Source organism: Chanodichthys erythropterus, chromosome 3 (assembly GCF_024489055.1).
Source record: "Chanodichthys erythropterus isolate Z2021 chromosome 3, ASM2448905v1, whole genome shotgun sequence".
Taxonomy (NCBI): Eukaryota; Metazoa; Chordata; class Actinopteri; order Cypriniformes; family Xenocyprididae; genus Chanodichthys; species Chanodichthys erythropterus.
The window spans coordinates 30822556-30843043 of record NC_090223.1 but is presented as its reverse complement, the minus strand read 5'-3'; the positions used below and the strand labels follow the sequence as shown (position 1 = coordinate 30843043).

At 37.2% G+C, this 20488-nt stretch overlaps 2 protein-coding genes across 2 annotated transcripts; both read left to right on the top strand.

The window, feature by feature from the left end:
- The first annotated feature begins 1864 nt into the window (after nucleotides 1–1864).
- zgc:66474 (uncharacterized protein LOC327500 homolog) lies at nucleotides 1865–13710 on the top strand. The gene is made up of 11 exons (XM_067381734.1): nucleotides 1865–2137; nucleotides 2667–3163; nucleotides 4641–5006; nucleotides 7607–7783; nucleotides 7878–8072; nucleotides 8183–8320; nucleotides 8439–8576; nucleotides 8704–9192; nucleotides 9494–9718; nucleotides 9856–12018; nucleotides 13483–13710. Exons 1-10 carry the CDS (start codon nucleotides 1948–1950, stop codon nucleotides 11332–11334), a joined length of 3894 nt encoding a protein of 1297 aa, XP_067237835.1. The 5' UTR covers nucleotides 1865–1947; the 3' UTR covers nucleotides 11335–12018; nucleotides 13483–13710.
- Nucleotides 13711–14392: 682 nt separating this feature from the next.
- LOC137017454 (zinc finger protein 281) lies at nucleotides 14393–20484 on the top strand. Its single transcript, XM_067381737.1, has 7 exons — nucleotides 14393–14466; nucleotides 17453–17489; nucleotides 17723–17852; nucleotides 17958–18041; nucleotides 19571–19668; nucleotides 19754–19814; nucleotides 20151–20484. Exons 3-7 carry the CDS (start codon nucleotides 17732–17734, stop codon nucleotides 20216–20218), a joined length of 432 nt encoding a protein of 143 aa, XP_067237838.1. The 5' UTR covers nucleotides 14393–14466; nucleotides 17453–17489; nucleotides 17723–17731; the 3' UTR covers nucleotides 20219–20484.
- The last annotated feature ends 4 nt before the right edge of the window (nucleotides 20485–20488 follow it).

The window sequence follows — 20488 nt, the reverse complement described above, 5'->3', positions numbered from 1 at the left end:
CAGGTTGGGCCTTGTGATGATGGGACCCCACTAAGCCTCTCTATGTTATACAGATTTTTTTCTTTAAAAAAAAAAAAAAAGTCTGCTAAATTATATTTGTGAAGGTCATTTTTGGGGCACAATCTGTGGAGGTTTGTTTTGCGCAGTGGCAACACCAGCACAGCTATCTATATTATCTAAAATACTTTAAAGAAAACACTAATGTTTACTGTAGATGTATTTAAAAAGGAAGAAAAATACATAATGACTTGTCATTACTGCCACCAAAACCAATCGTTATGTTAAAATAATAGCTTTAAAATCGTAGTGTTGCTATTGACGGGGGTTTTCAAACTTTTTGATGCCAAGGACCTAAATATATTTCCTTTGTGAGGGACCCCTATATATGTATAAATAAATGTATACAGTAAGTCATTAGAAAAATGCAATAATGTCAAATTCTCTTACTTATTTTATTATATAATAAAATATAATAACCTATTTTGAAACTGATGCAAAAACTTGAGAAAATGAGATCCAGGCAGTCCAGCAATGATTTTGTCAGAGATTAAATTTGAATAAAGAATAAAAAATGCATTAATTAAAAAAATATAGAGACAAATTCATTAAGTAATTAATAGTTAATAAAATCTAGACTATTGTAAAATCCAGAGTATTGTATCTACAGTGGCATGTAAAAGTATGTGAACATCTTGCAGAATCTGTGAAAATGAGAATTATTTTAATAAAATAAGAGGGATAGTAAAAAATGCATGTTATTTTTTGTTTAGTACTGCCCTGAGTAAGATATTTTACATAAAAGATGTTTGCATTTAGTTCACAAGACAAAACAATAGCTGAATTTATTAAAATAACCCCATTCATAAGTATGTGAACCATTGATTCTCAATACTGTGTTTCCTTCTGAAGCATCAGTGAATGTTTGAACCTTTTTTAATAGTTGAGTTTGAGTCCCTCAATTGTCCTCAGTATGAAAAGATGAATCTCAAAATCATACAGCCACTGCTGTAAAGGGTTCAAATATGCAAAAATGCTTAAACTGATTAATCTGCAGGACCTAGAGGATTTTTCTGAAGAACAGAGCTCAGTTTAACTGCTCAGGACAAACAAGAGACTCATGAACAACCATCACAAAACAAACATACAGTCGTGGATCAACAGGTAACCACACACAGTATTGATAATCAATGGTTCACATACTTATGAATGGGGTTATTTTAATACATTCAGCTATTGTTTTGTCTTGTGAACTAAATGCAAACATCTTTTATGTAAAATATCTTACTCAGGACAGTACTAAACAAAAAAAAATAACATGTACTTTTTATTATCCCTCTTATTTTATTAAAATAATTCTCATTTTCACAAATTCTGCACGGGGTTCACATACTTTTTCATGCCACTGTATGAAATCACAAGTAATACTGATAAATCATAAGCCATAAATAATTAACATAAAATATGAATAAAATGCATGAATATGAATATTGACCATTTTGGATCCACCAATAACAACATTTCTCTCTGAACTCTTTCGTGCACCCCTTTGAGGTCCTCAGACACAGTTCCAAAAACACTGACCTCCTCACAACGTGATTTGTCACCAAGTTCATCTACAGACTCTTCTTGTACTCTCAATACTTAGCTGTTTGAAAACCGTGCTTATTCTTGTATATAAAAAGAACAACGTTTACTACGGTTTTGTGTTGACTTCCTTTCGGCCAGGTTTGCTCCCTTTCCCTCCATTAATAATTTGCACTGTGGCTTTTTTCTCTGCAGGATCAGATGAACGGTAACGTTAGGATTTCTCCTGTGCAGTAGGTGGCAGTCAGTTGTTTCCTGCTACCTTTCTTCGGAGGCGAAAGGCAAACTGTTCAGGCTACGGGGATAGTTAGCCGTTTCACTGTTTTTTCTTTGCTGCTGAATTGCAAAGATAAAACAATCATAATGACGAAGCTGCAGCTTCTGCACCGCGCGCTGAACGAGCGTCTGATGGCTGCGGTGGAGCAGATCATGGAGATGGTCGGCGGTACGGTGCTGGAGTACGAGGAAGAGACGATCCGGGCACGGAAAGAAAATGAGGTTCTGAGACGGAGGCTCCGATGGATGGAGGGGGCAAATCCAGCGGACTGGCCAGGTAGGACGACAGGCCGGGATTAATGCAGTTCTGTAGTTTTAATGTAGATGTGACACGGAAACAAGTACGTGGTTGCTAGTTGCTACATAGTTTGGTGCTCTTCAGCCTATGTACTACCGTGGACTTTATTTTGGTGAGAGCATCTGCGTGCATTCAACTTGTAATCTTACAGCAATGCATGATCATTATTCACGAAGTGTAAATATTTGCCACCAGAACCATAAAAGATTGCTTTCAGCTGCATTAGGCAGAAGTAAACGTTTTTTTTTTGGATGTTGTTTTCGCTCCAAAATGTTCAGGGGGCCCTGCAGAACAGAGCTGCCCCCTCTAGAGACCACAGGAAAACATCTCCAGTCTCAAAAAAAAAAAAAAAAAAAAAAAATATTTATTATATAATACTATTTACTAAAATTTCCTTTTGGTTTAAATCAGCACATTTCACCTACAGCTACTTAGCTTCATACGTTGAAAACAGAAATCGCACTTGATCTCATCAAATGGTCGCTGTTTGGTTTCTTTAAATTCTCAGGCCCATCAGAACCCATTACGCTTTCCACCCCAGACGAGTCCAATCCATCTCGGCAAGATGAGTCTGCCGTCAACTCTGGATTGGGACAAGAGTCAGAAGCACTTGTAATCAAAACAGAGACTACTGATCACCCCCTGTACAGCGGCACCACATTACCTCAAAGTGTTGATCAGGGATCTGACGTTGCTGGGACAAGCACTGGTATTGCCTATAGCTTTGCTGGTGGTATGACCTGGGACTCTTCCCAAAGTTACATGGCCCCTCTGGACTTTGATCCAACTTCAGGTAACAGCAGGGTCAGGCACTGGAGAGGGCGGAACAGAAGGCAGAGGATGTCCTTTGCCTGTCCAGACTGTGGTAAGGTCTTTGGAAGGGAACAGAGGCTGATGATTCATATGCGCATCCATTCAACTGAGAGGCCGTATAAGTACCGCCGGCGCAAGGCGTTCTTCTACGGCGACAATAAGAAGAAGAGGAAACTGCATGGCCTCTCTCAGGTAAACATTAGCATGGTTAAAATCAATGTGACCTCAAAATGGTCCCTTTTAATGCACATTTTTGGACTTATTGTGGTGCATGTTATACAGAAGCATTCTGTTATGAAATCAAGCCCCACGCTTCATTTTTACACATTGAATATATGGATTTACTTTGAAGTATATCATTTTAAGTAGTAAAATATCTTGCAAATGGCATTTGGCATTGACTTTAAAGGGTTAGTTCACCCAAAAATGAAATTTCTGTCATTAATTACTCACCCTCATGTCATTCCACACCCATTCATTCATCTTCAGAACACAAATTAAGATATTTTTGATGAAATCCGAGTGTTTTTTTTGGTCCTTCATAGAAAGCAATGTAATTGCTACACTCAAGGTCCAGAAAAGTAGTAAAAACTTTGTTAAAATAGTGACTGCAGTGGTTCAACCTTAATGTTATGAATTGACGAGAATACTTTTTGTGTGCAAAAACAAAAATAACCACTTTATTTAACAACTTTCTTCTCTCCCCTGTCTGTCTCCTATGCTGTTTACTTTGTATAGATAGTGCAGTGCTTCCGTGTTTATGTCTGAACGCCGACTCATTATTGACAGAGGCTGTTCACGTGAGCAGCACAATGCATGCGTGTGATGCTGACGCAGGAGCCGGCCAATAATTAGTCGGCGTTCTGACACAGAACCTGGAAGCGCTGAACATAAACAGCGTAGGAGAATGACACAGAAGAGAAAATATTGTTAATTAAAGTCATTATTTTGTTTTGTTTAGCGCACAAAAAGTATTCTCGTCACTTCATAAAATTAAGTTTGAACCACTGCAGTCACTTCGACTGTTTTAACAATGTCTTGAGTACCTTTTTGGACTGTGAAATCAGTGGTTAAATTGCAGTCTATGGATGAGTCAGATACCTCTCGGATTTCATCAAAAATATCTTGATTTGTGTTCTGAAGATTAATGAAGGTCTTACGGGTGTGGAACGACATGAGGGTGAGTAATTAATGACAGAATTTAGATTTTTGGGTGAACTAACAGGACCATATCGGATATACTATCTTATAAGCATTTTATTATTAGATATCTATATCAGCCGACATATTTAATTGTACATGCTCATTTCCCCTATAATTACATTTACTTATTTATCTTTTAATTCTCACATAAAGTTCATCTTTAAACAAACTAATTTCATAACACCGTTAAATGTAATTTTAGCAAATACAAAAATGAATCTCCACTTTTAATGCTGTGCGTTATTAAATTAATTTAGTTCATTTTAGTTTTTAGTGTTTTATCTTGAAATAATTTTTTGACAAAAATAGTATGTAATTTTAATATCAGATTTTATTTAATATAGAATTTTAAAATATCTTAATATACAGGAAACCAATTTTTTTTTTAATGTTCTGTAATTGTAAAATGAAGCGGTACTAATATGGTAGATTAGTCATATGCCATAATGTTTTCTCTCATACGCAGCTATCAAGAGAAATTGTGGATGATCTGTCGGATTGCTCTGAGCAGACCAACAGGAGTAGCGCATCACCCGAACGACTTGCAATTACTTCACGAGACCAAGAAGAAGAGCCAGGTGGCCTGTCTACTGAGAGTGACCACACTAGCAGTGAAAAAGAACCAGAAAACAGAACTACCGCCCATCAACACAAGAAAAAAAAAGGAGAAAAACCGATGCCGTGTCATTGCCCTCATTGCCCTGATCGGGAGTTCGCTCGGCCCTGTCAGCTAGCCATGCACATGAAGACCCACACGGCTCTCGTGAACCATCCCAGCCAAGCACAAACAGAAACTGATGAGATGATGGATGCGAAGATGAAATCACACAAGGTATTGCACTTTATGTTCTTTAGTGTAAGATATAGAGTGTGTAGATATGAATACATAGAGATTTTCTTTCCTTCACACATAAGCCATATCAAGGATGCAAACAAATATGAGAGGAAAATGAATCAGCCATTGAAAAAGCCATCAGTCTATCACTATTCTGAATATTTAGGGTAATGTGTGATTACAGCTTTGGGCTTTGTAAACCTTGTGTGACTGATCACTGACATTTAAAACTGCTGTAAAATGTGTTATTTGATACAATGAGAACTACAATAAAACTCCCATCACACACCGCACATTTCGAAGTAGTGGTTGACCAAAATGGTTTTTCAATGACCGATGCTGATACCTAGAAAGTAGGGTGGCTGATATTCAGTGATAGAAAATGTGCACAAACTTGCTGAATTAAAAAGAAAACTTGTTTTACACAGCATTTACTTAAAATGCACATATACACACACAAATTTAAAAATTGGTTGTTGACTATACATTGACAAAGCAGGTAGTATTTGTGGGGAAATAAGCACTTCGGCATTGGTTAATGGCCGATGCCTGTTATCTCAAAATAGCTAAATACTGGCTGATAGATTTGACTGGTCAATATATCCATTTCTGCTATTATGAAGTGAGGAGTTCATCGATTTTTCTTGTCTGAAATTGGCAACAAAGTGTATGCAAAAATGACCTCTCCATAGTAGTTCAATGAATCCTAAGATAGTAAGCACTTATCCTAGGATGAACTGAACACATTTGTACAGCTACAGCCAATCAACGAAGAGAACAAGAAAGCAACTACTGAAGCGGATGCAGTTTAAACGGTGAGTCTGAGGCCAAAAACGACAGTTATGAAAACAAGAGCTGGTATGTGGCTCGAAACACATGCTGTTCATTCAGACACATCTGCGTCTGCTATGTTACCTGAGAAGATGTTATTTGATCTTGGATAGCACCAACATTTTTTTTTTATAAGTTGAATGCAGCCTTTGTGCATAAGATTAACCTGGGAATATCAGCTATAGCTAGGTAATCTATGTTCGTTTTCAGTCAGATCATGTTGAGCTGAATTGAACAAGGAAAATGTAATTATATAATTTTTATCAGCTGCTGCTACTTCATTGCTAGTAGTCTACCACATAAAAAAGATGGAAATACTGAGGGAGGTTTTTATATACTGAAGTTAAATTATCAGTACAGGCTAGCCTGTATTTGCAGTTTGTAGAAATAAACAGGTAAGGACCCTCACCTAGGCTCTCAGAAAACACAGGTTCCTCCAGTAATGGCAGATATTTTTTTTTTTTTTATAATAACAAGTTCATAACTTTAATTTAGGTCATTGCATAACTTGATTACATCATACTATGCTTAAAAGACCATTAATGAGAAAATGGTTATGAATTGTTAATGAAAAAAATGTTTTACAGTTTTTGAAAACCCTGGTTTTAAAGCATTAAAACTAGTATTACCAGCTGAAGAAAATACTGTTGCAAAGTTTTATCATTAAATTCTTGTTGTTACTATTAAGTCAATTATTATTAAATGTTTGCATTGTTTATTTTATAGGTCTGCTTTCACTCCTGTCATTAAAGCAATATCTACAGCTGAATGCATATGTTTTATGATATACGTATCACAGCAAAGCTTATGTTTTTCTCATTGCTTCACAGGTGGCATTTTTATCAAAACGCTGTTTTAGCAAGGTTTGGGACTACTTCTCAAAAGATGCATATGGTGAAGTCTTCTGCCATCAGTGTTCAGCCAGAGTTAGCCAGGGGTCCAGCAAGGCTTCTCAGAAGAACACCTCTAATTTGTGGTCTCATCTAAGAATAAACCATCAACATGCCTATTTAGAGGCGAAAGGGTATAGCCGACCAGTCAATTTTCTGATCAATTCAACTCCGATTAAATTAGAGCATTTTGAGCCAGAAGAACGCTTTACAGAAGGAGAAAGTGGGATAATGAAGGTCTTGATACCAGAAGAACGCTTTACAGAAGGAGAAAGTGGGATAATGAAGGTCTTGATACCAGAAGAACGCTTTGCAGAAGGAGAAAGTGGGATAATGAAGGTCTTGAAACCAGAAGAACCGTCCAATGGAAATTTGTAAATATGAATATACAAAACAGAAAATCCACAACCTTTTTTATGTTTATATGTATATAAAAATAAAAAATTACAACTGTCTTTTCTTTTTTTCCCTTTTTTTACAAATGTACAATTTGTGTATATATATACAGTGCAGTTATAATGCAGTGGTTTTAATAAAATTTGTTCGAAATGAATTGTTTTTCAGTCATTTGAGTCATTTCTGTGGGTGGTTTACTATACTCATTTATTTTTCATTGAAATGCCATGCATGACATCTTGGGGGAAAATGTACTGTAGATTTGAAATGCTCCTTGTAGTCCTACAGTCCTACAGAGTTTGATACTTTCAAGTTCATTGTTGAAGACGATGTAGAAATATGCTGTTAACCTTGTATGACTTCTGTTAAAACATATAGACATTTATTAATTTACTTTTACATCCAGGCCATATTACACTTGGAGCTCACTGCATATGTTCTTGCTTCTCTCATTGTCAATTGGACTTGCATTTCTTTCAGAAGCAAAGAAAAAATGCTGCAGAGAAGACGGCCAAAGTTGCTGGCAAACGTGAGTTCCGTTGTCGAAAGTGTGACAGAGTCTTCGCTTATAAAGCCAGGTTGCGTTTCCACATGAAGTCCCATAAGACTGAAAAGGCTTTATTATGCAAATCTCTTAAGATGGCAGTCCAGACTGAGGTACCTGCTCACACAATGGATAATATTCATCTGGATATATGTATATCATTTCAATGAATGTTTTCCTAAGTTTTGATATTTATATTTCTCATAGCCACGTAAAGAAGAAACTATGGAGGTAGTACCCGAAACTACAGAAGTACAGAATTTGCAAGAGCTAAAGAAAACATATGCCTGCCCACATTGTGATAAAGTGTTTATCCGTGAAGGATGGCTGGAGCCGCACATTCGCACTCAACACAGGAAAGTTGACAACTGCAGGACAAGATCGCAATTGCCTTACTCCCAGGTTGGTTTTCAGATTTGTAAATATCTAGATGTTACTATATACTTTCTAAGACAGTTTTATAACTTTTATTTCTGTATAATAACCCACACTTCTTTGTACTCATTTATAAGCAATTGCGTAAGCACAGAATTGAGAAACGGAGAGTCACTGAGGAGTCTAAACAAAAAAATGAAGAATCAAAAAAGGTCATATCTAAACCAAGTCAATCAAGTGATGAGTCGCATCTAGTTGTTGCTGGTTATACACAGGTTGGTTTTCAGATTTGTGATTGAATATGAAGATGTTCTTACATACTTTCTAAGACACTGATCATTTTTGAACTTTTATTACTGTATAATAACCCACATTTTTTTATTGATTGATAAGCATTTACGTAAGCGCAAAACTGAGAATCAGGGAGTCACTGAGGAGTCTAAACAAAAAAATGAAGAATCAAAAAGGGTCAGAGATAAACCAAGTCAATCAAGAGACGAGTCCAATCTAGTTGTTGCTGGTTGTACCCAGGTTGGTTTTCAGATTTGTAATTGAATATGAAGATGTTACTATAAACTTGCTGAGACACTAATCATTTTTGAACTTTTATTTCTGTATAATATTAATAACTCGCACTCCTTTTTTATTGATTGGTAAGCAATTGCGTAAGCGCGCAACTGAGAAACAGGGAGTCGCTGAGGAGTCTAAACAAAAAAATGAAGAATCAAAAAAGGTCAACGATACACCAAGTCCATCAACTGATGAATCCAACCTGGTTGCTGATGTGCCAAAAAACACTACAGATGAGGCAGAACAAAGCGCAGATCTTCCTACAAGGGGCCCAGAAGAATCTAAGTGTGCTCCTGAGCAATCAAAGGAGGACGCTTCAGACTCTTTCCGAGACACATCATTTACTACAAAACTGAAGAGGATGTTTCCCTGCAAAGTATGTGGCAAAGAGTTTGTTCGGGAAAAGAAGTTAAAGAAGCACTCAAGGAAACACATAGGACGTAGGTTGCAGGATGAAAAGAAAAGGAAAAGAGAGCAAGCTCTAAGGGAAGATGAGATTTTGGAACATGCAGGAATGATAAGGGAGGAGAAGGACGACAATGACAAGACGTCAACAAGTAATCACAACCTAAATACGGTATGTGTCTTTTACAAAAACCTGAAGAATGATCCAAATCCGTTTTTAAATGTCATAGTTTTAAATCCCTCAAGCATATCAGATATGCATTTTTTGTCTAATGCCTAAGGATCCTTAAAATCTTTAGCAATCAATGGAATCGGAAGACATTCAGAACATTCAGGAACCTAATAAGCACCTGCAAGGCTGATAATGTCTTTCTGAAGGAACTCTTATTTTCCTATTTTAGAAATAATAGATTACCCCCTGCACAAATATGTATTGAAATGATTTTTTTTTTTTTTTCGTACCCCTTCAACAGACACCTCAAGGATCCCCAAACAAAGAGTTGTTACGGAAAGCCAAAACCAGAGGTCAAGGGCCACTACCCTGCCCATTTTGTGGCAAAGTTTTTGCTTGGGAAATGCGGCTAATGATGCATATGCAGATTCATTGTGGTGAGAAACCATACTCCTATCGGCAGCGCCAGACACGTTTTTATGGTGACCTGAAAAGGGGCCAACTCCAGAAAATCCATAATCAGGAGGTAGGAGAGACTATGCGATTAATCATTTTGACTGCTAGAGGAATTGTTTGTGCAATGAATCCTAAGTCATGTTGACCCAAAGGGCTGATGTTCAAGTCATTATGAGAGTGGTTGATTGTCCGTTTCCCCCAATACAGCCTCCGGGGAACAACAGTGACAAGTCTGAAGAATCTGTGGGTGAAGAAATGGTGAATGAGGACGGATCTGCACATCTGAGCAGCGATACAACCCATGCAGCGTCTGGAGCTCTCACAAGCAGTTCTAAGGCCACTGTACTGGAGGACTGCACTGACGGCTTTGGCCTTCTACCTCAGACCGTGATTGAGCAGCCAATCACCTGCAATAAGAGTAATCAAAGTACCAAACCAGAGTTATTCAGTGACGTCTTGAGCCACTTCAATTTGCAGCCAAGGATTGTTCTACAGCCAATTACGTCTGAATGCAAGTACTGGAGCTCAGTATCTGGAGGCTTAAAGTCAGGTCGTTCTGAAAGAAGTGGCTGTGATCATAAACAAACCTCAGTATTGGCAGATGATGTGGAAAATGAAATGGTAGATGCTGCTGAAGATGAAATTGTTGGTTCCAATCTTTGCATAATGCCAGTGGAAAGCTCTGGAGATGGCATCCAGAACAAGTCTGAAATATGCCACAGTGTTGTTCCTGAGACTGAAATAGTCTCTGTAGAGGTTGGATCTCCACAATGTTATTCTCAATCAGAAGTAGAGCTTGATAAGTTTTGGGGCCCACCAGCTGATGAATCCTCTGAGTTAAATAACAAAGAGAGTCAGCAAAAAGAGGACCATGACTGTTATTTTCTTGGCGTTTCAGAGAAAACAGCCATAGATAAGTTACCGCTGATATTAATTGATGATGAACTAGAGCAGTTAAATGCAAGAACTGCTGCTGAACATTCTCCGTCTGAATGTGGAAGAACGAAGTGTGATTCGAAGTGTGATTGTAATAGCATTTCTGCTATGAAATTAACTGTCATGCCACAGACTAGCGGTTTAGAGTCTTTGTTCAAGGAAACTAGTTCTGGTTCCATGCAGAAGAAAACTGACTCAGAATTAGTTTGTGTCGTCCTCTCAGATGTTGAAGACAATGTTGATGAAGATGTGTTGAATCCAAAGAAAACTGCCTCAGTGCCTAGAATTCAAACCGAACAGTTAGATGTGTGCAACAAACCTGGTGAAAATCCTTCCAGCGACTCCAGTTTTTCAGCTCCAGATGCAACTGAATCCATCATCAAGACCGAGTCCACATATATTCATGCCAAATCTGTTGACTGTGCCTCAAAACATACTAATGTTGAGGTTGCAACAAGTGAAAGAAATGATCAGAGTATCTCAAATGATCCACTCACCACAGACCAGATTGCTTCTATCACCATCAATCAAACAGAGGACAACCCCATGAGTTCGATGGAGGAGATGTCATGTCAAACATCTGATATGGTATTTGTTAATCAGGCATCTCAGACAGAAGTTAATGCTGATATGAAACCACTAGACATGGAGATTGTCGATGATGATGAGAGAAAAAATATGAATCTGGGTGTGAACAGCCAGGTATGCAATAGCAGCAGATTGGAAAGTACAATAGAGACTCAGAAGTAAATCCACTCTTAATCAATCTGTGGAAATGTAAATGGATATGTAAATACATGAACAGAGAAATCTTACTTTCTATTTAATTATACTGTTTTCTTTAAAATGTTCCTTAATGTCAGATGTCAGAATCTGGTCTGGATGATTCAACTGACAACTCTGAAATCTCAGGGAAGAATGAACCTTCTGTACAAAATGTGAAAACCAATGCGTTATTTGTGGAAAGTTCTGAAGAATTCGCAGTGCTCTCAAACACTTCCACAACCCGTCAAACCTCTGACAGTAGTGGTAAGACTGCACAAAAGAAGTAAAGGAAGCACTACATTGTCGGTTTTGTGGGAAGGCATGAAGAAAGATAGAACTGTGATCACACAAGAGAAGCTGAAGTGGTAAAAGCTTTAAGTCTTGACAAAGACTAAAGGAAAGTTATTGAATACTTTCACCATTAAAAAGAAAACCAAGCAGATTTGTGATCAGGAACACTCAAGCCCTTCTAATCTTGCCTCTTGCCAGAGTGCTGCCCCAAAAACAATTATCCAAAAGTGGAGGGGCCTCTTGTCTCTAAAATTGACAGCAGCACAGCTCAAAATGATCTTACAAGGAAGGGTACCAGATCAGCCATCAAATAAGACTACCAGATCAGCCGTCTAAAAGAAGAGTCAAAGAAAAATTGTCCCAAGTTCTCATTCACAGGTTGTTTTTTTTTATTGAATAGTATCTTGTTGTTGTTGCTTTTGATTTTCTGCAATATATTTTGCATGTAACAAAAATTAAAAGTCTTTTAGTGTTAATATGCAAAGACTGACCATACAATGCATTTTGAATTAGGGGTGTAACGTACCTCAGTTTTGAAGTCATGGTTCGAAAACTAAACTTTTATTATTATTATTATTATTATTATTATTATTATTATTAAACAGTGGTTTATTGAACAAATTGTGTCTTTCTTTAAATTCATTCAATTATAATTAAAATTTTCTTTAGGATAAAAACATCTATCTCTGCTAATGCTGTAAACTATATAGGGAGCCCTTACTTGCATATTACTATAATATCAAAGGTTACAATTAACAACAGCCCAAACTATTAAATTCAGTTGCCATTTATTTATTTTTATATATAATAATTTACACTCAAATAATAAAAAAATGCACATAATGCAGTTTTTGCAAAAACTTATCTAATTGTAAAATTGTTTGTCCAATTCAGTGACTGTCATATCTTGTTTTAAACATACACTGCCCTCCAAAAGTTTGGAAAAAACCCCTGGTAAAGTGTGGTCTTGGACGATATCAGCATAAATCCTTTCATCATTTTCTGGTGCAAACATATTCAAGTAACTTAACATTATCATTGAAGACCAACAATAATAATTTTCATTTTGATTACATAATAATGGCAATATATACATGTCAAAGTCAGACATGCCCCTTTGCCAGCTGTGATGCCTGGTTACTGGTTTAAACTTGGCCCAGGTTTGTGAAACATTTTGGGTCAGCATACCTTAATAGCTTCAACCATTGATTGCCAGTTAAGTTTAGAATACAATGAACCAAATAGAACCCAGTTTAGGTCAGATAGCTGCTAATGGCAGATATTTTGAGGAATCGAAAATTTAATATTTTTCTATGTATAAACTTTATGTAATAAAATATGTTTTTGCAGTTTGTGTTCTTCCTTATCAGTGCAAAAGTATCACAATTTAAAAAGGATTCATGCCAATTAGGGCTGGGTGATATATCGCATGCGATTGTCACGCGCATTTCGTCAGTAAAGCTGGTTCCCCGATTACCGCTAAATCGCCATCCCCTGCTTTCAAATGGAGCGGCATTTAATAGACAGAGCCGTAGTTCACTGACAAGCTACGCAATATTTCCGTTCATTATCGCAGATGAATCGCCTTCGATAATGAACGCGATATTGCGTAGCTTGTCAGTGATCTACGGCTCTGTCTATTAAATGCCGCTCCATTTGAAAGAGTGTGGAGTGTGGATCGCCTGTGACTGACTGTATTCGTCGTCTTGCTGTATGCACCGAACCGTGACGTCCGTACCGTACGGTTTGGGACGAATACATGTACTGTTACACCCCTAATTTTAAATTACTTTATTCAATTTCTGAATGCATTTATTAATTATTGCTTCTTTGCATCAACAGGGTCCTGAAGGCCAAAGCAATTCCATGGAAGACTTGTTGAAGATACATCACTGCTATTACTGTAAGCAACCACATTATAGAATGATGGATCATCTTCAGTCAGTTCATCCTAATGAGCCAGAGGTGGCAAACGCTCTCACCTTTGACAAGAGCTCACAAGAAAGGAAACATCTCTTGAACCTCCTTCAAACTAAGGGAAATGTTTTACACAGCACAAGTGTGGTTCAAAGTAGTAAACAAGATTTAAAAACATTTATGAGCTTTGCACCAGACTGCTCATTTGATGATAGTGTTTATTGCATCTACTGTTTAGGGTTATTTAACAAGAAGTATTTTGCTACGCATTTAGAGCAGTGCAAGGGCAAATCAACTGACAGCGCTGAGGCTAGCTGTGGTGAAATTCTTCTCAATGCTGGGCCTGTTCTTCCAACTCCCACACTTACTTCCCCCTGGAGTCCGGAAGAGATTGATGCAAATCTAGAACCATCGGGTTTTCATTGGCTAAATACCACCTATGGAACAGAGCAGCTAAATTTGGATAATGAACAAGGAAGTTCTTCCCATCAAGATGTCACATGCAGTGTAGGGCAACCAGATGTCTCAAGTCCAAATGAGGGGGTTAGAAATAAAGGGCACACAGAGGGTGATAATTTACAATTCAGACATTCTCTTAAAAATGAAGTCCGCTATGATTCTATGTCGGGTAGTTTTCCGTATCAAAGCACTGGTCAAGAATCAACAGACTGTAAGAAGGAAGAAATAAGTCTCCCAAAGTGTGATGCTGATCAAGAAAGGACAGTGACGGCAACATCAGACACCTGCTCCATCAAAGCTCACCCAGAATACAACATTCTCAGAAATATGTTTGATGATTTCAGTCCACCTCACAGCAACCGAACTGTGTCTAATGACAGTGTGAAAGCCAAAACCCATGGAAAAGGAAGGAAGAGGATGAGGAAGAGGCGCTCACGTATCCAAAATGAGGTAAATACCATTGTTGAATGTCACATTCTGAAATTTGTTCTTCAGGACTCCCTATTATTAGATTATTTACATTTAAAGGATATTATAAATATATTTAAAGCTGTTTTTTGGTTTAATACTGGAATGTAAAAACTTCCAGGGGCCCGTTGCACTAGCTGGATGTAAAAAAGTTGGGTTCAAGCTCTACTCTGGACTCTGCTACATTCAGCCTTACCATAAATATTTGCTCCTGTTGCACCAACTAAAACTACATCCAGGCAGAACTACACCCAGCATAGACAATGTGTCCACACTGACACATTCTACTGCAATGCTAGCCAAGATGCAATATACGCTATAGTTACAAACTTAAATTTGCTAACAATGAAGAACTGAATTTTCTCATGACATCAAAACAAAATATAGCTGCGAGCAGCGATGGCGGGCCCAAGCCCGGTGGCACCGCCACCCCGGTGGCTTCAGGGCAACTGTGCACAGCGGGCAATAGGCACTTAAAACGGTTAAACATCAAAGGACTATGTCAAATTCACTCCACATTTACTGCACTACAAGGTGCCGCTATAGAGCCCCTCCTCCCTGCCCATTTTCAAAGGATTACATGTGCCAAGTTTTAACATTATTCTGATGAATTTTGAAGCAAATCAGGTAAAAATAAGAGGGTGATCTCAATGTATGCTGAAAGTGACACATTTTCTGCTTCCAGTTGGTGGCGCTATGACTTTGAATCACAATTCTCAAATCCATGTGATCAGCCTTGTACAACGAAGACTGAGCCAAAGTTTCATCAAAATCAATTAATGTATGCAGAAGTTATAACACTTTGTTTCCCTTTTCTTGCCATAAATTCGTTGCCTCGCCACGGCCAAACCGTTTGAGATATCCAAAATCCGTTTGCAATTAAACAACTTCAATGTGTTCGCAACAAGTTAAAAAAAGCTTGGTGTAAATTGGATAAACCCTGTAGGAGTAGTAGTATAAAATTCATAGCCTGTTTTTTCAAAAAATTAACATTCAAACCAAAATAGCTGACTTCCTGTTGGTCGGAGCTAATGAATGTAAATTAGAAAATTGTCCGGCTTGATGAGAATAATATGTGTACCGAGTTTGGTGACTGTAGGAAAAACGAACCCCCACTTTTGTCAAAAGGTGGCGCTACTGAGCCCCTCCACCACGCCCATTTCTATGGCTTTGTCCATGTCTACTGGTTGACAATATTGATGTGTGTGTCGAGTTTCATGCAATTTGAAGCATGTTAAGAGCCTCAAAAACACTCAAGAATATTATTACAGTTTGACCTGTTGCCATGGCAACAATATTTCAAATATCAAAAATCCTGTCATAGGTCTACATCTGCTGTGTATTGACATTACACTGATGAAGTTTGAAGCAAATCAGGTAAAAATAAGAGGGTGATCTCAAAACATTTCAAAAAGTGATACACTTCCTGCTGCCAGTTGGTGGCGCTATAACTTTGACTCACAATAGTCACATCCATGTGATCAGACTCCTATAACGAACACACTCGTGAAGTTTCATAAAGATCAATATATGTATTAAGACGTTATAACACATTTCCTGTTTCCTTTTTCTCGCCATAAATTCGTTGCCTCGCCACGGCCAAACCGTTCGAGATATCAAAAATCCCCTGGCAATTTTTAATCATCAGTGTCTTGACTTCATGCTGACCGAGTTTGGTGGCGATCGGATTAATCGTCTAGGAGGAGTATATCAAATTCCAGAGCATGCGTTTTTCAAACAACCCTTAATAGCTGACTTCCTGTTGGCGTGGCGATTAACTTAGAGCGCGAAAGTTGTTCGGCCCGATGAGGTCTATATGTGTACCGAGTTTCATACTAATACGTGCAAGCATGTTTAATATATGGACCAAATTTTCAGACTTTTTTCAAGGGGGCGCTGTCGAGCCCCCCTGCCACGCCCGGGTACCAGCCTCTCCGGCGTCCTAATGGCCGCGGATTCCAATGTGTGTGCCAATTTTCAAGAGTTTTTGAGCATGTTAAGGCCCCCAAAAAGCCCCGGAAGACGGAAGAAAAAAAAAAAAAAAAAAAAAAAAAAAAAAAAAATAATAATAATCCTTAGAAGAACAAGAGGGCCCTGCGCGAATTTTCGCTTGGGCCCTAATGAAGCCACTGCGCCATCTAATTCCAATGAGTAAACGTTACCTAATGAGTCAGTGTTTATCCGAAGTCTCTCTGTATATTCTTACAAGGCAGATACATGTAAATGGTTATTAAATGTCCTAAGCACATAAAAAGTTATTTATACGTCGGGAAATGTCCCTGCTAAAACTGAGCGAGCTGCATACAGGATCAAGGCAAATGTCGAAGTGCTCATTCTGAAATCTGAATACAGATTTATCCTTTTTTTAAGGTATGCACATACAACTTAATTTATCTTATCAATTAAGTTGTTTAATTATGTTATGTGTCAGATAATATTGTTTTTATTAGTAGCCTACAGTAACTTAAAGGATAAGTTAACTTTCAAATGAAGATTACCCAAAGCTTTACTCACCCTCAAGCCACCCTATGTGTATACATTTTTTCTTCTTTCTGATGAACACAATCAGAGTTATATTAATAAATATCCTGAATCCTGACGCATCCAAGCATTATAATGGCAGTTAATGGGGCCAAGTTGTAAGTTGAACACGGAAGGACGTAGCATTAGCACTTTGAACTGCGAGAGGCATTACACTTTTTTCGTGACTTGAATACGGAAGGCGGTCTGGCGGAAGCTAGATATTTTACTTTATAATTTGTTAAATATGGATATTTTTCTTACACAAATGCATTGCTTCGCTTCAGAAGGCCTTTATTAACCCCCGGAGTTGTGTGGAATATGTTTATGATGGATGGATGGATGCACTTTCTTGAGTTTAATACTTGTTGGTCCTGTTCACTGCCATTATAAAGCTTGGATGCATCAGGATATTTCTTAATATAACTCTGATTGTGTTCATCACCAGAAATAAGAAAGATATATTCATCTAGGATGGCCTGAAGGTGAGAAAATCCTGTGGTAATTTTCATTTTAAAGTGAACTAATCCTTTATGATTTGCTTGCTTATAATGCTGTAAATTGCTGTGAACTGTCAGTCAGTCCCTACTGAGATTACCTTAACTCTACTTCCTCTTGTCTGAATGTAAATTTATTGTGAATGAAATGTCTATAGCAGTACTTTCGATGAACTAAGTCTAAGCAGTGGTGTTCTGTTTTTTTCCTCTCATTTGTATAGTCACTGATTATGGATGATGACTTGCTAGGTGAAGGAGAGATGCCTAGTTCAAAAATACATGTCTGCCAGCACTGCAGGGCAACTTTATGCAACTCCTACACACTGCGCAGACATGAATACACTCACACAGGTCAGTGTGCAAAACATTGCAACTCAATGCAAGCTAGTCACAGACAAGAGCCAGGATAATTATTTATGCTCATTCTCATGCCTCTGTTTTTTAATTTCCACACAGGTGAGAGGCCATTCTGGTGTCATCACTGTAATGTGGGATTCATCCAGAAGAATCGCCTTTTAAAGCACACATTTGCATACCATGGTGAATTTATTAGTTGTTGTTTTGTTTACTATATTTTATTTTACTTGCATCAGGGTTTCTGAAAAGGTCTTAAAAAGTCTTAATTTGCCCTTACACAAGTCAAGGCCTTAAAAAAGATCTAGAAAGTCTTAAATTCGTAAAGTTTTGGCTGTAAATGTTGCATGCATTGCAAAAGTATTTTTGATCTCATTTCCAATACAAATATCTAAACATCTTTAAATCAAGATACATTTGCTTGAGATGCAAATGTAAAATGAAATCTTGAAAAATTGAACAAAATTAAGTGAGTTTATGCTTAAAACAAAAACAAGTATCTGTCAATGAGTTATGAAAACTTCCTTTTAAATTACATTGATTTTTTTTTCTTGTTTTTCTTGTTTTAATCATAAACTCACTTCATTTTGATGAATTTCACAGAAAACAAGAATTCATATGTTATGTTATTTTTGTATATCCAGTAAATACACCTTGATTTAAGAATCTTTTATCAATCTAACATACAGGGGGTACGGAAAGTATTCAGACCCCTTAAATTTTTCAGTCTTTGTTATATTGCAGCCATTTGCTAAAATCATTTAAGTTCATTTTTTTTCCTCATTAATGTACACACAGCACCCCATATTGACAGAAAAACACAGAATTGTTGACATTTTTGCAGATTTATTAAAAAAGAAAAACTGAAATATCACATGGTCCTAAGTATTCAGACTCTTTGCTGTGACACTCATATATTTAACTCAGGTGCTGTTCATTTCTTCTGATCATCCTTGAGATGGTTCTACACCTTCATTTGAGTCCAGCTGTGTTTGTTTATACTGATTGGACTTGATTAGGAAAGCCACACACCTGTCTATATAAGACCTTACAGCTCACAGTGCATGTCAGAGCAAATGAGAATCATGAGGTCCGAATACTTTCCGTACCCACTGTATAAACGAGCGCAGATCTGAGTGCACAAATCATCTTACGACAGGGTTCAAGTGTGATTTATAAAACATTTATATATTGCCAATCCCATTGTATGAATGATCGGATGCTAATAAATGTGGCGGCTGAAAACAATTATTTAAATATCACACCCATATAAATGTATGTTTTAGAAGCCTCGCCCCTAGAGTTTGCAACATGGAGAAAGGTAACCTGGCCAAGAAGAGGAAGTAATCTCATGAAAGAGAAATTGATCTTACACCAAAAACGCCTCAAAATTGCTAAAACTTCTGCATTCGACTTGAAACGTGATGTGAGATTTGATTGTAGCCACCGCTCACATCCGTATTGATAAATGGCAAGTTTTTCATAGAAACCTGGAAATAAGGGCCATTGTGTTTCTCCCTATACATTTAAATTTAGAGAACATATTGACATATTGTGTTCCCTTCAATTTATTCCTTACTTTTTATTTACTTTTGTCTTTAAAAAAAAGTCTTAAATTTACCTTCATAAAACCTGCAGAAACCCATGTAATTCATCAAAATGAGAGGTTTGTGTGAGCTGTTCATGGTTTTTTTTTTTTTTTTCATGTCTTCAAGGGGACACGTCAATTAACACAGACCAGGAAAAACCGAAAAGGCCGAAGAGAAGAATACAAAGTGGAGAGACATCAGTGAAGGATAAAGCTAGCCTTGAGGTAAAGTGATTTTTTTCCCCCAAAAAAACAAGAAGCTTTATTCTTATAAGAGAACAGAGTTGACATTATTTTTTTTTATTGACAGCCATCAGCAAAGAGCCCTGTTAATGATGAAACTGAGGAAAATGTTGCAGCCACAAAGCAAGGTACTTGTTCATAAATCCCAAAAAAGCATCAAAAGACCCAACCATAGCAGGGTTCCCACGGGTCATTATAAAGAAATTGAATCTCCTGATTTTAAGGCCATTAAAATGTCTTAAAAATTTCATCTAATATATCATCTAATTGTTAATGACAAGATTCCAGAAAATATAGACATTATTTCTGTAAATATCGTATACCCCTAGAGTACAGTACTAATTATTGTATCTTCAGGTCTTAAAAAGATCTTAAAAAGCCTTGAATTTGCAAGTATTTTTTGCTCATTCTTTAAAGCTTATAACTTTTTTTTTATATATATATATATAACGCTTTTGTTTCAGACACAGAGGTGAGAGAGTTCCACTGGGAAGAAGCAGGACACAGCAAAGTCAAAGACACAAATTGCTAGAAGTTATCGTTTACATCTTAGTGTTGTTTTTTTATAAGTTACAACATATGTTTTATTTGTTTTGTAAATATGTTTTACAGTGTTTTACGAAGTTGACTGAATCTGATAATGTTAAATACTTTTATGGAATGGTTCATTTTGGCCTGTTATATTATACAGATCATAGCATAAGTTTATTAACTCCAGATTGAGAATAAAAACAAAGGATAGAGAAAACTAAGGGTGTATTGGTGTATTTTTTGTTTGTGTGTGTGTGTGTCACACTAGATA